This window comes from Budorcas taxicolor, chromosome 25 (genome assembly GCF_023091745.1).
Source record: "Budorcas taxicolor isolate Tak-1 chromosome 25, Takin1.1, whole genome shotgun sequence".
NCBI lineage: Eukaryota > Metazoa > Chordata > Mammalia > Artiodactyla > Bovidae > Budorcas > Budorcas taxicolor.
This window is the reverse complement of record NC_068934.1, coordinates 23018390-23035826: the sequence shown is the minus strand read 5'-3', so window position 1 is coordinate 23035826 and position 17437 is coordinate 23018390. Positions and strand designations below refer to the sequence as shown.

The 17437-nt window shown below is 41.7% G+C and overlaps 1 protein-coding gene across 3 annotated transcripts in view; it reads left to right on the top strand.

Annotated features, from left to right (window-relative positions):
- Nucleotides 1-504: 504 nt before the first annotated feature.
- ANO5 (anoctamin 5) overlaps nt 505-17437 on the top strand; it is a 94876-nt gene continuing 77943 nt past the window's right edge. For all 3 annotated transcript variants that reach the window (XR_008201503.1, XM_052661732.1, XM_052661731.1), the window contains exons 1-3: nt 505-868; nt 10480-10523; nt 14316-14363. Coding sequence is in view for 2 of the 3 variants with exons in the window: in XM_052661732.1 (XP_052517692.1) it covers nt 556-868; nt 10480-10523; nt 14316-14363 (405 nt within the window). In the remaining variant the exon portion in view is untranslated. The remainder of the gene's footprint in view (nt 869-10479; nt 10524-14315; nt 14364-17437) is intronic.

The window sequence follows — 17437 nt, the reverse complement described above, 5'->3', positions numbered from 1 at the left end:
GAATCTCGCAGAACGGGCCACGCGCGGGCCTTTTACGGGGTGGGATCCCCTTAAGGAACGCAGGTTTTTTCTCACCCGACAAAAAATAACTCCAACCGGGAAGGGGGCTCTCTCCGAGTGCCGCCCATTCTAGGCGGAGGGCCGCGCAGATAGATGGACGAGGACCAGACCGACAGGCTGAGGGCGCAGTTCGCCGTTCGGCTGGCAACAGAGATTGGTTCGGAGAGAGGGGAGGCGGCCGCCCAGGAGAACCAGGAGCCCGGGACGGGCGCCAACCCGGTGGGATGGGACCAGCAAGGCCAGTTGAGAAGCGAACTGCCGGACCAAGAGGGCCAGGAGGCGGCCGCGGGCCCGGAAGGGGAACGGGAGGCGGAGGAGCCCGGGCCGAGTGAGGCAGGGGGCGGGAGCGAGTGGGAGCCTGGGAGCCCGCAGCCCAGCGGGTCGAGGGGCGGAGAGCTGGCGGGGAGGAGAGAGAGGCGGGGAGAGCCGCGGGAGGGCCAGAACCGGGAGCACTGGTGGAAGCCGGGAAGCTTTCGACCCGGCACGATCCGGGAGATGTACTGGGAGCGGTCCAAGAGGCGCTACCGGGAGAGGGCGCTGAAGCTGAGCATCAAGAACCCGAGCAAGTGGAAGTACCGGCAGGATAAGAAGCCTCACGGGCTGACGCCCCCGAGACCTGAGGAACCCAAGGAGATCGACGCTTACAAACAGGACCTCTTGATCCCGCCACAGCGGCCCACCGTCAGATTCAGCTTCCAGGCCAAATTTCGCAAGTCGTCTCAGTGGTCGACCGTCTCCCCCTCGGGCAGCGTCATTAACGAGCTGGCGAAGATGGGCGACCCAGACGTCCTGGAGATGGTGCATCAAGGTGGGAGCCGGCTTGCGTGGCGCGGGGACCCCGGGGGGACGTTGGCGGCCTCGCCGCCTGGATCCCAGGGACGTTCGTGGATGCGCTGCGCCCGGTGCGAGACAGCGCCCGCCCGGGCGCAGGGTCCCTGCCCGGGTGGGTGAGCATGGGCGGGTGAACCGAGGTTCCCCGGCCTCTGAGCTTGGGCAGAGGAAAGAAGGAGCCTCCTACCAAGGGGAGAGCCCAAGCTTAGGGCGCATGACAACAGTTCCCGGTGTGGGCCCTCGAGTCTTGTTGCCTGTTTCTATTTGCCAATTACTGCTCCAGCTTTGAGATCCTTGTTAATTATGGGAGGAGCAGACCGAACCCTAAGGTCCATCAGTTTGAGATTCCTATGCACGTGGGGAGGCTGCTGTTTCACAAGGTTTCATTGAATTTTTAGTTCCTTTGGAAAAATATTTGTCCATCGTTTGCTCCGGGGTTTCCCATCTCCCCCTACCTGTGATACTTGGGCTTTCCTTTGGAGCCATGTCAGAGGCCCCAGGAACCAGCCAGAAGCTAAACAGGTGTGGGTCCAGGAAAATACCAAGCCCTCTGGGACAGGATGGGACAGAGACAGGGCCAACCTCTGGAAACTCCCCCTGTGGCCGTCCCGGACCCATATTCTGTGGTTCTGTTTTAGTACACATTTCCTGAAAAAGCACATATTTTCCTAGGTCTGTCTCCAGGGCCTTCGATGATATTCACTTCTCTCAATGACACTTTACTTTCACGTCTTGTTAAGTGTTACATCTGAACATGGAAGCAGTGGGGTGTTTTTTTGTAAAGTGATAAATGATCTAAGAAGTCATACTATTTAGTCTTCAAAGACACCAAAGAAATAAAATGCCTTATTATGCATCCTCCTTCTCCCCTTAACAGCTTGAGATATAATTTAAATACAATAAGAATCACCCACTTTAAAGGTAGAGTTCCAGTTTTAGTATATTTACAATTTTGCCATCATCACCATAATCTAATTTTGGAACATTTTGCTTACCCCAAATAGAAACCTCTTAGCTGTCACTCCCCCTTCACCCCCTCCCCACCTCAGGTACCCCCAGCCCTAGGCAGCCTCTAATCCATTTACCATCTCTGGGTTTACCAATTCTGAACTTCTGGTAAACAGACTCATACAGTATGTGATCTTTTGTAACTGGCTTCTTCCTCTTAGCATGTGTTTTTGAATTTCATGCATGTTATAACTTGTATCATTGCATTATTCCTTTTTATTGTCAAATAATATTCCATTGCAGATGTATTCATACTTTATCTGTTTATTGATTGGTGGACATTTGAATTGTTTCCACTTCCTTGGCTATGATGCTGCTATGACCATTTATTGCAAGATTTTGTATGAAAATACGTTTGTATTTTTCTTGGGTATACACCTAGTATTGGAATTACTAAATAATATGGTGGCTGTATATTGAGCATTTTGAGAAATTGCTGAACTGTTTTCTGCCTCATTTTCATATTTTCACAAGTAGTATATAGTGACCCCAATTACTCCATGTCTTCACTAACATGTGTGATTGTCTGTCTTTTTTATTTATAGCAACCCTAGTGGGTGTGAAGTGCTGTCTCAATGTGATTTTGATTTACATTTTCTCAGTGACCAAAAGTGTTGAGTATCTGTTTCAGTGCTTATTAACTATTCATGTATCTTCACTGGAAAAAATGTCTATTCAAATCCTTTGCCTGTTTAAAAAAAAATTAGTTGCCTTTTAATTATTGTGGTGTAAGAAGTCTATATATTCAGTGTATATGGCTTGCAAATATTTTCTTCCATTTGTGGGTTCTCTTTCCATTTTATTGATGGTATCACTTGAACCGACTCCTCCCTTTTTAAACAAAAATAATTAAATACAGAGGGAAATACAACTACCACCAGAGAAGTCCCCCACAGCATGAATTTTTAAGAGCTACTTTTATTCTTGTGTTTTAATATAAAATGGATTTCTTAGAGTAAATTCCCCAATATAGGTAAGCCTGAATCTGTGTATTACATATTTTCTAAATCATCTTTGAAGAGAAAGTTAAACAATTGATTTACATGTGATAAACTTTCTCCTTGGAGAGAGAATATTTACACTGTGCCTTTCAGACATAATAGATTTTTCTGGGATTTGTTATATTTTCTGTTTATTTTCCTTACAGTTGAACATAGAAACAATCAGTGATCTCCAATTAACTGTTTTCCCACAATATAATAATTTTTAAAGTGAAATTATAAGGGCAGTGTGTAATAAAACATTAAATTGTTATGTAAAGAAATGCTGCTAGTAAAATGTCAATGTTGCTGAAATTGACTTATTGACTGATCAACATTGTTAGCAAGTTCTGATTTGAAATATTCGTTGTTGGTTTTTTTTTTTGTATGTGGCCATATTTATGTTTATGTTATTTTATACTCCTGGAAGAAATGTAAACTGAGAAGACCATTTGGTAAATCCAAGGGCTATTTTTGGGTTCTGGGCTCACTGAGTGTGTATTAGTAATGTGCTTTCAGTGAAAACTCAAAGCTGTCTTTGGGCTGGCATAAATTTTGACTCATATTTTATGATTCTCCATAGTGATCAATAGGACTTTCCTCATAGCTCAGTCAGTAAAGAATGTACCTGCAATGCAGGAGACCTGGGTTCGATTCCTGGGTCGGGAAGATCCCCTGGAGAAGGAGATGGCAACCCACTCCAGTATTCTTGCCTGGAAAATCCCATGGACAGAGGAACCTGGTAGGCTACTGTACATGGGGTTGCAAGAGTGGGACATGACTTAGTGACCAGAGAGTGCAAGAGAGAGAGAGAGCGAGAGATAGTGATCTGTACTGAACCTTTCATAGTTTTGGTTTCTAGGCCACAAAAGTCAAGTCAAGTCAATTCTATTGACTTGAGAGGAAGTTGCAGGAATAGCAAGAAGCTGATCCATTTGTTGGCTTCAAATCCTGCCTCTTCAGATACGCCTCTGTGTTGACAGAGGCTTGTAGATTATGCAGTTTCTTCAACTTTATATTCTCTGGGTGTGAAAGTATATCTGGATCTCTGACATGTTGCAAACATCTGATTGTGTGTGTGAGAGAGAGCGTGCAAGTAGGTGAGCGCTGTGTGAGAGAGGGAGCGTGGTGTGTGAGGAAAGACATCTGTCTTCTTTAATGTTTCTGCTTTTCTGAAAGGGATGCGGTTTACAAAGTGCACTCCACCTGGTTCTCAGGGAGTTTGCAATCTTATAGAGGGTGGTGGGCTGCAGTCCGTGGGGTCGCTAAGAGTCGGGCACAACTGAGCGACTTCACTGTCACTTTTCACTTCCATGCATCGGAGAAGGAAATGGCAACCCACTCCAGTATTCTTGCCTGAAGAATCCCAGGGACGGGGAAGCCGGGTGGGCTGCCGTCTATGGGGTCGCCCAGAGTTGGACACGACTGAAGCGACTTAGCAGCAGCAGCAGCAGCAGCACCAGAGGGTGGTAGAACAGGGCTTACTTACATCTCTTGCTCTGAGGCTGGGAGGGATTGGGGGCGGAGGAGAAGGGGACGACAGAGGATGAGATGGCTGGATGGCATCACCAACTCTATGGCCATGAGTTTGAGTGAACTCTGGGAGTTGGTGATGGACACGGAGGCCTGGCGAGCTGCGGTTCACGGGGTTGCAGAGTCGGACACGACTGAGCGGCTGAGCTGAACTGACTGAGAACAGGGCTGTGCTGTGCTGTGCTTAGTTTCTCACTCGTGTCCGACTCTTTGCGACCCCGTGGATTTTAGCCCAGCAGGCTTCTCGGTCTATGGGGATTCTCCAGGCAAGAATACTGGAGTGGATTGCCATGCCCTCCTCCAGGGGATCTTCCTGACCCAGGGATCAAACCCAGGTCTCCTGCACTGCAGGTGGATTCTTTACCGTCTGAGCCACCAGGGAAGCCCAAGAATATTGGAGTGGGTAGCCTATCCCTTCTCCGGGGGATCTTCCCAACCCAGGAATCAAACTGGGTCTCCTGCTTTGGAGGCAAATTCTTTACCAGCTGAGCTACCAGGGAAGCTCAGAATGGGGCTACATTTCCCAAAGAGTTAAGGCCAGGGTGCTATGGGAGCAGGGAGGAGGCCAACCAGGGGCCAGAAGAGGAGGTTTCTGGTGAGACTTGAAGATGTTGAAACTGTTGTAAAGTGGAAAAATAAGCAAAAATTAGCTAAAAAAAGAAACAGTTGTTAGATCCAGGGTGAGGAATCAGCAAATTGAAAAGCAAAAGCATGAGAGAACTATTATAGATTGGAGATAATCTGAAGGAACTATATCGTCAGCTGGTAAAGAATCTGCCTGCAGTGTGGGAGACCTGGCTTCGATCCCTGGAGAAGTGAAAGGCTACCCACTCCAGTATCCTGGCCTAGAGAATCCCACAGACTGTATATAGTCTATGGGATTGCAGAGTCGGGGACGACTGAGTGATGTTTACTTCACTTCACTTCCGCATTCTGAAATAAACACTTTGCATCCAGTTCTGATAACAGTTTGAAATATTTTTTAAAGTATTTGTTTTATGTTAAGTATAGCAAAAATTAAATTAGAGGAAGTAAAGGTTAGTGTTTCCAGTTTTTCTACTTTCTTTTCTAAAATATGGAATTATAAAATATTCTATAACTCAAGCTTAAGGTGTACATTTTTTTCTCTGTGCTTGGAACTGTGTTTAATTCTATACATAAGAGTGACTGTTTTTGTCCTCAAGAAAATAAAAGCCTCCCTCTGCCATTGAGAGACAAGGCATGTATTTTCTTAGACTTCTATTCTTTATCTACTTATTCTAAGAGTTTGCTAGATTGGTTTCCTTTCTTTTTTTTTTTGGAAAGTCCAATGAGAGGTAGTCAAGACATTGTGGAATTTTTAGCTGTACATCTAGACAGTATTCATGAGTAAAACCCTTTGATAATGATACTGTGTGACATTTTATATATGTCAAATAATTTTTACTTATATTTTAAATCTTTTAGACAGAAAACCTATACTCAGAAAAGTTAAATTATATGGCTATATCTACAGCGTGTTAGTTTTGTACTTTGCTTACACTAGCCATTAACTGTTTAATAGATCCTGCAACAAGAAGACCTGAATACAAAATATATTCTTTTATCTTTATTCTGACACTCTACAACATATCCAAAGACTTTGAAATAGTTTTAAAAATTAATAAAAGTATAGACTATATCCTAATAATAATAACAATATCATCAAGAATAACATTCATGATTTCTGTGCCAGCGACTGGCTGCTTGAAGCAATTTACATGCATTTTCATTTAATGCTTATGCACATCTTAGAATATAGTATGGACATTAAAGCCATTTATGGCTTTGGTAGCTTTGAATTTGGACTTCCCAGGTGGCATTAGTGGAAAAGAACTCGTCTGCCAATGAAGAAGTAAGAGATGCGGGTTCAATCCCTGGGTCAGGAAGATCCCCTGGAGAAGGGCAAAGCAATCCATTCCAGTGTTCTTGCCTGGAGAATCCCATGGACAGAGGAGCCTGGTGGGCTATGGTCCACAGGGTTGCAAAGAGTTGAATGTGACTGAAGTGACTTAGCATGGCACAGCACACAGCTTTGAGTTTATGCTGTATTCTTAGATTGCAAAGAAGGCTAGGAAATGTGTTTTTTTGTTCTTTTTTTTTTTTTGTGAGAGCTCATTGCCGCACCATATAATTAGTATTTTGTTAGTAAAGAACAAGGAAGAGAAAGGATATTTGTGGGGAGCCAGCAGCATCTGCTGTATTAATTGCCTACCATTAATAATCTTCCCCATTTCAGTAAATGGATTCACACATTGCTCAAGTCTAGTAATCTTTCATCTTCTTTGTCTCTCCACCTGCATAGCTGCAATTTGATAGCAGTTTGCTTTCCGTTTTTACTGAGATATCTACAGTCCACTTAGGTGCCTTCATTTGCAGTGTTTCCAACTGCAGGCTAGACCCCCATCATCTCTTGTGATTTACTGCAGCAACCTGTCATGATTTATTTCTTTTCTCAATTCTCACTATCTTTTAACACATCCTCCAGTCAGTAACTAGTGCTTTTCATAAAATTTAAATGTAAATGCTATTTAAAAACTTGTTCATGGTTTACTGTTCCACCAAAGAAGAGATCGAGTCATACAAGGTCCTCCACAAACGGTCCCCCACTCTATGCCTTTCGAACACCTTCTTATACCTGTCTGCCCTTCACCTACTCATCTTTAGCTTAGCCTTTGTTTCTTTCAACACCTAAAACCTGTTCCTGTCTTGCAGCCTTTGGGTGTTCTCATGTTTCTTGTATCCTCTCAACTTTCACATCTCAGTATAATTATTACCCCCTCAGAGAGATTTTCTGAGTTCCTTATGTCTAAACCGCATCCCTCCTTGTTTTTCTCACTTTCTCTGTTTGCTCTTTTAGTCTCTTGTATAGCATTCATCACAGTTTTGGGTCTGTCTCCTCTCATTTCAGTCACCAAGTCATGTCTAATTCTTTGAAATCCCATGGACTGCAGCACGCCAGGCCTCCCTGTCCATTACCAACTCCCGGAGCTTGCTCAAATGCATATCCATCGAGTCGGTGATGCCATCCAACCATCTCATCCTCTGTCTTCCACTTCTCTTCCTGTCTCAGTCTTTCCCAGCGTCAGTCCTTGCAGTGAATATTCAGGACTGACTTCCTTTAGGATTCACTCTTTTGACTCCTTGTAGTCCAAGGGATTCTCAAGAATCTTCTCAAACACCGCAGTTCAAAAGCATCAACTCTTCAGCACTCAGCTTTCTTTATAGTCCACCTCTCACATCCATACATAACCACTGGAAAACCATAGCTTTGACTGGACGGACCTTTGTTGGCAAAGTAATGTCTCTACTTTTTAATATGTTGTCTAGGTTGGGTCATAGCTTTTCTTCCAAGGAGCCAGAGTCTTTTAATTTCATGGGTGTGGTCACCATCTGCAGTGATTTTGGAGCCCTCCAAAATAAAGTTTCTCACTGTTTCCATTGTTTCCCCATCTATTTGCCAGAAAGTGATGGGACTCAATGCCATGATCTTAGTTTTCTGAATATTGAGTTTTAAGCCAGCTTTTTCACTCTCCTCTTTCAATTTTGTCAAGAGGCTCTTTAGTTCTTCACTTTCTGCCATAAGGGTGGTGTCATCTGCATATCTGAGGTTATTGATATATCTCCCAGCAATCTTGATTCCAGCTTGTGCTTCATCAAGCCTGGCATATCGCATGATATACTCTGCATACAAGTTAAATAAACAGGGTGGCAGTATACCTTGATGTACTGCTTTCCTGATTTGGAGTCAATCTGTTGTCCCATATCCAGTTCTAACCATTGCGTCTTGACCTGCATACAGATTTCTTAGGAGGCAGGAAGGTGGTCTGGTATTCCCATCTCTTTAAGAATTTTTCAGTTTGTTGTGATCCACACAATCAAAGGCTTTCATGTAGTCAATAAAGCAGAAGTAGGTGTTTTTCTGGAACTCTCTTGCTTTTTCCATGATCCAGCTGATATTTGCAATTTGATCCCTGGTTTCTCTGCTTTTTCTAAATCCAGCTTGAACATCTTGAAGTTCACGGTTCACAAACTATTGAAATCTGGCTTGAAGAATTTTGAGCATTACTTGGCTAGCATGTGAGATGAGTGCAATTGTGCAGTACTTTGAACATTCTTTGGCATTGCCTTTCTTTGGGATTAGAATGAAAACTGACCTTTTCCAGTCCTGTGGCGACTGCTGAGTTTTCCAAATTTGCTCGCATATTGAGTGCAGCACTTTCACAGCATCATCTTCCAGGATTTGAAATAGCTCAACTGGAATTCCATCACCTCCACTAGCTTTGTTCGTAGTGATGCTTTCTAAGGCCCACTTGACTTCACATTCCAGGATGTGTGGCTGTAGGTGAGTGATCACACCATCGTGGTTATCTGGGTCATGCGGATCTTTTTTGTATAGTTCTTCTGGGCATTCTTGTCACCTCCTGTTAATATCTTCTGTTTCTGTTAGGTCTCTACCATTTCTGTCCTTTATTTTACCCCTTTTGCATGAAATGTTCCCTTGGTATCTCTCATTTCTTGAAGAGATCTCTAGTTTCCCATTCTATTGTTTTCCTCTATTTCTTTGCATTGATCAGTGAGAAAGGCTTTCTTATCTCTCCTTGCTATTCTTTGGAACTCTGCATTCAAGTAGGTATATCTTTCCTTTTCTCCTTTGCCTTTTCTTCTCTTCTTTTCTCAGCTATTTGTAAGGCCTCCTCAGACAGCCGTTTTGCCTTTTTTGCATTTCTTTTCTGTCTCCTCTGCTGTACTGTAACTTTAACAATAGAGAATGAATGCACATTAGAGATTATCACCACCATTATTATCATCGTTGTACTGACAATCAGTGACAAGAACTGTGAAAAGTCTGAGACTTGACTGCATTTGAAAGTTGACAAAGTAGGCTGTTACAATTTCATGGTTACTGGTAGAAGATTATGAGACACCTGGATGGGAGACAAAGAACAGTTTACTATTCACAGCATTAGCAGTAGCCAGAGTAGCAGCATATGTCAATTTCCCGAGCCCAGGTTGTCACAGGTCAGTGCAGAGAGGGCGTAAATATTTGGTGTGTGGTTTGCAATACAGGACAGCAATCTGAGCTCAGGCAACTCGAGTGTTTTTTTGGCGAGTAATTGTATTAATTGTATCCCAACATTTACCTACCCTTAAGTATTCATCCGTAACAAACATACTTTGGTTCTGCATAGTTAAACTTTATGTAATTGAAATAATGCTAATTATTTCTGCCTTTTTGCTGAACTATTTCTGGGAGATTTATGTTTTTGCATCTAATTAAAACTAATTCAATTTTATCGCTAAATACCATACATGGTGTGATTATACTGCATTGTATTGATCCACTTTATTGTTTCTGGATATTTGGGGTGATGCTAGTTTTCTGAGTGTTATATGCTCAGTCATGCCCAACTCTTTGCAACCCCATGGAGTGTAGCCCACTAGGCTCCTCTGTCCATGGGATTTTATCCAGGCAAGAATACTGGAGTGGGTTGCCTTTTCCTTCTCCAGGGTATCTTTCCAGCCCCAAAAATCGAACACACATCTCCTCTGTCTCCTACACTGGCAGGCGGGTTTTTTTGTTTGTTTGTTTGTTTTAACCACTGAGCCACCTGGGAAACCTTGGTTTTCTGGTTATTACCAATAATACTGTTATGAACATTCTTGTACCATTCCCATAGTACATGCATTTCTACTGAATTTACAGCTAAGATAGCAGTTGTCAACTTTTTTTTTTAATCTCAGACCCCCTTTATACTTTTAATACTTATTAGGAACTTCAAGGAGCTTTTGTTTATGACTTAACTTTATTGCTCAGCCGAGGATATTCACTTCTGTCACTTCTATTCAGCACAGTACTAGAAGTTCTAGCCAGATCAGTTAGGCAGGAAAAGGAATAAAAGACATCTAAATTGGAAAGGAAGAATTAAAATTGTTTCTGTTCACAGATAATATGATCTTTTAAATTTTGAATTCTCCCTCTTCAGAGTTTTAACATATTGTGATCAGTTGGCCATTTTAACATGAATTTTTTTGTTGTTTAATTTAGACAGACAATTCAGTAGAGAAGACCGATATTCCAAAGCAAATGAGGTAAGTTAAATATATGTGTTAGCTCCTTGTAAGTCAGAACAAAAATTGAGGCAAGGTTAGATGTGTGCTTCATATGAATACTTGGGTCTTTGCACTTCGGTTATTTATTCATGCTACTTTCTTCATGTTTTGTCCTCCAACCTATTACTTTTTAAGTAGAGCAAATTCCATGTTTCACGTAACCTTGATACTGACTCTTTGTGGGTGTTATAGGAGAGAAAACATAAGTTTGGATTTGTTTTGAGGCTTTCTGTGATGTAAACTCAGATATGCTGAGACTTGATATGCAAGATAATAGTATTTAGCTTAACCCGCTGCTTGATAATGCAAGGAATAATATTTGATGGCCTTTTTTGTCAGAGTTAGCAGTATCTGATTAGTGCCTTTATACTGAGGTATAATTGACATATAATCTGATATTAATTTCTGGTGTGCAGCATAATGATTCATATTTGTTCATGCTGCCAAAATGTCATCACAATAAGTCTAATTACCATCCATCATCATACAGAGTCACAGATATTTTTTCTTGTGATGATAGCATTAAGATTTATTCTCTTTTAGCAAATGTGCAATACAGTACCATTGACCGCAAGCACTGTATCATGTATTACATCCCCATGACTTACTTGTAACTGACTGTTTATACCTCCTGACACCTTTCAAGCTTTTGCCTGTCTCCAACCACCTCTTTTCTGGCAACCACCCATCTGTTCTGTATGTCTGTAAGTTGTGTTCTATTTTGTTTGTTTGTTTTATTTTCTAGACTCCTCGTGTAAGTGAAATCATACAGTATTTGTCTTTCTCTGTCTGATTTATTTCACTTAGCATAATACCCTCAAGTTCCATTGATGTAGCAATTGGCAAAATTTTATTCTTTTTCTTATGGCTAAGAAATATTCCATTGTGTGTGTGTCCATATTATTTATTAACTTTTCTATTCATAGGTACTTCAGGTAGTTTGCATATGTTGGCTATTGTAAATAATGTTGCAGTGACCTTTGGGGTTCATGTATCTTTTCAAATTAGTATTTCTTATTCGTTGGATAAATAACCAAAAGTGGGATTTCCAGACCCTGTGGTAGTTCTGTTTTTAATTTTTTGAAGAATCTCCATACTGTTTCCCATAGTATCTGTACCAATTTATATTCCCATCAGCAGTGCATAGGGGTTCTCTTTTCTCCATATTCTTGCCAACACTGTTATTCCTTATGTTTTTGATAGTAGCCATTCTTACAAGAGTAAGGTGATATCTCACAGTGATTTTGATTTGCATTTCTCTGATGATTAGTGATGTTGAACATCTTTTCATGTGCCTGTTGGCCATCTGTATTTCTTTGGGAAAATGTTTATTCAGATCCTTTGCCCATTTTTTCAATTGGATTGTTTGGCTTTTTTGCTATTGAGTTGTATGGGTTTTTTTATATATATGTATATATATTTTGGTGTTGACCTCGTATCAGGTGTATGATTTGCAAATATTCTCCCATTTGGTAGGTTGCCTTCTCACTTTGTTAATGATTTCCTTTGCTATGCAGAAACTTTTTAGTTTGATGTAATCCCACCGGTTTATTTTTGTTTTTACTGCATTTGGTTTTAGAGTCAGATGCAAAAAATTATCTCTGAGACTGATGTCAAGGAGCTTACCACCTATATTTTTTTCCTGGGTTTTATGATTTAAGATCTTACACTCAATTCTTTAATGCATTTTTAATTTTTTTCTGTATGGTGTGAGATAGTGGTCTAGTTGCATTATTTTGCATGTGACTAACCAGTGTCCCTAACACTCCTTAGGGAAGAAGACACTATCCTTTCCCCATTGTATTTTATTGGCTCCTTTGTTATAAATTAATTGAGCATATATAATAGGTTTATTTTGGGGCTCTCTGTTCTGTTCATCTATGTTTCAGTGTTTATATCAATACTATTATGTTTTGATTACTATATATTTATAATATAGTTGGAAATCAGAAGGTATGATGCCTCTAAATTTGTTCTTCTTTCTTAAGATTGGTTGGGTTATTCAGGGTCTTTTGTGAGTTTAGGCCAATTTTAGGATTGTTTATTCAGTTCTGTGAAAAATACCATTGGAATTATGGTTGGTTGAATTAATCTTAGATTGCTTTGTGTGATATAGACACTTTAACAATAGTAAGCTTCCAATCCATGAGCACAGACAGCTTTCTACTTACGTGTGTCTTCAGTGTCTTTCAGCAATGTGTTCTGGATCTTTCACTTACTTGGTTAAATTTATTCTTAAGTATTTTATTCTTTTTGATGCAATTATAAATGGGATTGTTTTCTTAATTTCTCTTTATGATAACTCTTTACTAGTGTGTATGAAAGTGCAACTGATTTTTGTGTATTTTTATACCCTACAGGTTTACTAAATTTAATAATGAATTCTAACAGGTTTTGGGGGACAGTCTTTAGGTTTTTGGTTATATTAACTCAGGCCATCTGCATGAGTTAATATAAATAGTGACAGTTTTACTTTTCCTTTTAAATGTAGTAGGCCTTTTATTTACTCTTCTTGCTTAATTGGTCAGGCTAGGACTTGCAATATTATGTTAGCTAAAAGTGTCAAGAATGAGCATCTTATTATTGTTCCTGATCTTATAGAAAAAGGTGAAAGCTTTTCTTTTGAGCATGATGTTTGCTGTGGGTGTGTCATATATAGCCTTTCTTATGGTGATATATAACTTAGTAATTAATCAAAACCTTCTCAACAAACAAAATTCCAGGACCAGATGGCTTCACTGGAGAACTCTACCAAACATTCAAAGAAAATTTAGTATCTATCATTCTCAAGCTCTTCCAAAATATTGAGGAAAAGGAAACACTTCCAAATTCATTTTATGAGGCCAGAACTATGCTGATACAAAAATCAGACAAGGACACCACAAAAAAAGAAAATTACAGGCTAATATACCTCTTGAACACATATACAAATATCCTTAACAAAATATTAGCAAGAAGAATTCAAAAATGCATTAAAAGGATCATATGCCATGGTCAAGTGAAAATTTATTCCAGGGATGTAAGGATGGTTCAATACATGCTAATCAGTCAGCATAATACGTCACAGTGACAAAATGAAAGACAAAAATCATATGATCCCATCAAAGATAAAAAGAATATGATACCAAAAACCATTTGACAAAATTCAACATCCATTTATGATAAAAACTCTTCATAAAAGTAGGTAAAGATCAGAACAGAAATAAATGACATAGAGACTAAAAAGATAATAGAAAAGATCAATGGAATTAAGACCTGATATTTGAAAAGATAAATACAATTTACAAGCTTTCAGTTTCAACTAAGAAAAAAGAGAACCTAAATAAAATCAGAATTAAAAGAAGAAAAGTCATATCCGTGCTGTGCTTAGTTGCTCTGCTGCTGCTGCTGCTGCTAAGTCACTTCAGTCGTGTCCGATTCTGTGCGACCCCACAGATGGCAGCCCACCAGGCTCCCCTGTCCCTGGGATTCTCTAGGCAAGAATACTGGACTGGGTAGCCATGCCCTCCTCCAGGGGAGCTTCCCAACCCAGGGATCAAACCCACATCTCTTATGTATCCTGCGTTGTCAGGTGGGTTCTTTACCATTAGCGCCGCCTGGGAAACCCCATGTACATACAGAATTTTGCATCCAATTTGATGTGTTTCATAGCTCCCCTGAATTGTAGGTTTAGATTTTGCATAAAGAATCTAGAGTTTTTGTTGTTGACAGTTGTATGCTCTCCATTGCCTTATTATTAACAGTGCTGTGTCTTCTCCATGGTGCTATTAGGACCTGAGAAGCAGCGAGTCCAGTTTTCTCATCTGTCAAGAACCACGGGTAAGCAGCCATCAGTAGCACACTTTCTTGCATGGACATGATGGGTTATCTTTGTATAATCAGCAGTTATGACTCTTACTTAGTTCACAGTTATTTTTCAAGTTCTTGTATATGATATTTGATACTTTATTTGCAAACAATCCATTGCTTGTGGGGAAAAAGGTGTCATCAGGCACATATTAGTTAGAATGGTGCATAAAGCATAGCACTTTGCCTGCATTTTACTTTCTCAGTTTTAGAGATGAGAAAATGAAGAGTGTGAGACGTTTAATAATTTGACCAAAATTAAGGGGGCATATCCTGGACTAGATTAGAACTCAGGTTTCTGAGGTCTAATTTAGTATTCTTTCTCCATACACCTCTCGTCTTACCTGTAGGTACACACCTAAGAATAATCATGAAGAAGTAAAATTTATTTAGCATATTTGAATGTCAATTAAGAGGTAAATAAAGGCATTCAAAATTTTATATTAGTTGCTTAGTAACTAAAAGATACCATTTGGGAAGATGGGGAAACAGAGTTATTTTCTTACTGACAATTTTGATACAAATGTTTTCCTTTTCACCAGCATACTGATCTTTATGTTCCAGAATGAAGGTTGTGTGGTTGATCAAAATAAAATACTGGAGATTTTATTTTTTTTTTAATTTTTAATTTATTTTAATTTATGTTTATTTTTTGACCATGTTAAACACTTACCTGATTGCCAAGTTGAAAACCATAGATCAAATAATGTTAAGTGGAGCCTAAAGCTTATGCCTCCAAGTACTGCATCTCGGACTCTTTTGTTGACCATGATGGCTACTCCGTTTCTTCTGAGGGATTCCTGCCCGCAGTAGTAGATATAATGGTCATCTGAGTTAAATTCACCCATTCCAGTCCAGTTTAGTTCGCTGATTCCTAGAATGTCAACGTTCACCCTTGCCATCTCTTGTCTGACCACTTCCAATTTGCCTCGATTCATGGACCTGACATTCCAGGTTCCTATGCAATACTGCTCTTTACAGCATTGGATCTTGCTTCTATCACCAGTCACATCCACAGCTGGGTATTGTTTTTGCTTTGGCTCCATCCCTTCATTCTTTCTGGAGTTATTTCTCCACTGATCTCCAGTAGCATATTGGGCACCTAATGACCTGGGGAGTTCCTCTTTCGGTATCCTACCATTTTGCCTTTTCATACTGTTCATGGGGTTCTCAAGGCAAGAATACTGAAGTGGCTTGCCATTCCCTTCTGCAGTGGACCACGCTCTGTCAGACCTCTCCACCATGACTCGCCTGTCTTGGGTGGCCCCACAGGCATGGCTTGGTTTCATTGAGTTAGACAAGGCTGTGGTCCTAGTGTGATTAGATTGACTAGTTTTCTGTGAGTATGGTTTCAGTGTGTCTGCCCTCTGATGCCCTCTTGCAACACCTACCATCTTACTTGGGTTTCTCTTACCTTGGGCGTGGGGTATCTCTTCACGGCTGCTCCAGCAAGGCACAGCCACTGCTCCTTACCTTGGACGAGGGGTATCTCCTTACCGCCACCATTCCTGACCTTCAATGTGGGATAGCTCCTCTAGGCCCTCCTGTGGCTGCACAGCCACCACTCCTCAGGATGCTCCTCCCGGCCACCACCCCTGCCCTCGGGCGTGGGTGTCTCCTCCCAGCTGCCGCCCACGGCCTCGGGCTCCGGGTGGATCCTCAGGGTCACGGCCCCTGGCCTCGGGTGCGAGGTGGCTTCTCTTGGCCGCCCCTGACCTCGAATGCAGGGTGTCTCCTCCCGGCCTGACCTTGCACGCAGAATAGCTCCTCCTGGCCGCCGCCCTTCACCTCAGACGCGGGGTGTCTCCTCCCGGCCGCCCCTGACCTTGGACGCAGGATAGCTCCTCCTGGCCACCGCCCTGGACCTCAGACACGGGGTGTCTCCTCCCGGCCGCCCCTGACCTCCTATGCGGGGTAGCTCCTCTCGGCTGCCACCCCTGACCTCGGATGCGAGGTAGCTCTTCCCAGCTGCCACTGACCTCAGACACGGGGTAGCTCCTCTCGGCCGTTCCTGCGCTGTCGCAGCCTGGCACTCTAGGCTGCTGCCCCTGACCACAGACGTGGGGTAGCTCTTCTCGGCCGCGTTTAGTGCACCAGCTCTGGTAGCCGCCTGGGCTTAGTGATTATACAGTGGAAGTGGGAAATAGATTTAAGGGCCTAGATCTGATAGATAGAGTGCCTGATGAACTATGGAATGAGGTTTGTGACATTGTACAGGAGACAGGGATCAAGTCCATCCCCATGGAAAAGAAATGCAAAAAAGCAAAATGGCTGTCTGGGGAGGCCGTAAAAATAGCTGTGAAGAGAAGAGAGGCGAAAAGCAAAGGAGAAGAGGAAAGATATAAGCATCTGAATGCAGAGTTCCAAAGAATAGCAAGGAGAGATAAGAAAGCCTTCTTCAGTGATCAATGCAAAGAAATAGAGGAAAACAACAGAATGGGAAAGACTAGAGATCTCTTCAAGAAAATTAGAGATACCAAGGGAACATTTCATGCAAAGATGGGCTCGATAAAGGACAGAGATGGTATGGACCTAACAGAAACAGAAGATATTAAGAAGAGGTGGCAAGAATACACAGAAGAACTGTACAAAAAAGATCTTCATGACCCAGATAGTCATGATGATGTGATCACTAATCTAGAGCCAGACATCTTGGAAAGTGAAGTCAAGTGGGCCTTAGAAAGCATCACTACGAACAAAGCTAGTGGAGGTGATGGAATTCCAGTTGAGCTGTTTCAAATCCTGAAAGATGATGCTGTGAAAGTGCTGCACTCAATATGCCAGCAAGTTTGGAAAACTCAGCAGTGGCCACAGGACTGGAAAAGGTCAGTTTTCATTCCAATTCCAAAGAAAGGCAATGCCAAAGAATGCTCAAACTACTGCACAATTGCACTCATCTCACATGCTAGTAAAGTAATGCTCAAAATTCTCCAAGCCAGGCTTCAGCAATATGTGAACCGTGAACTCCCTGATGTTCAAGCTGGTTTTAGAAAAGGCAGAGGAACCAGAGATCAAATTGCCAACATCCGCTGGATCATGGAAAAAGC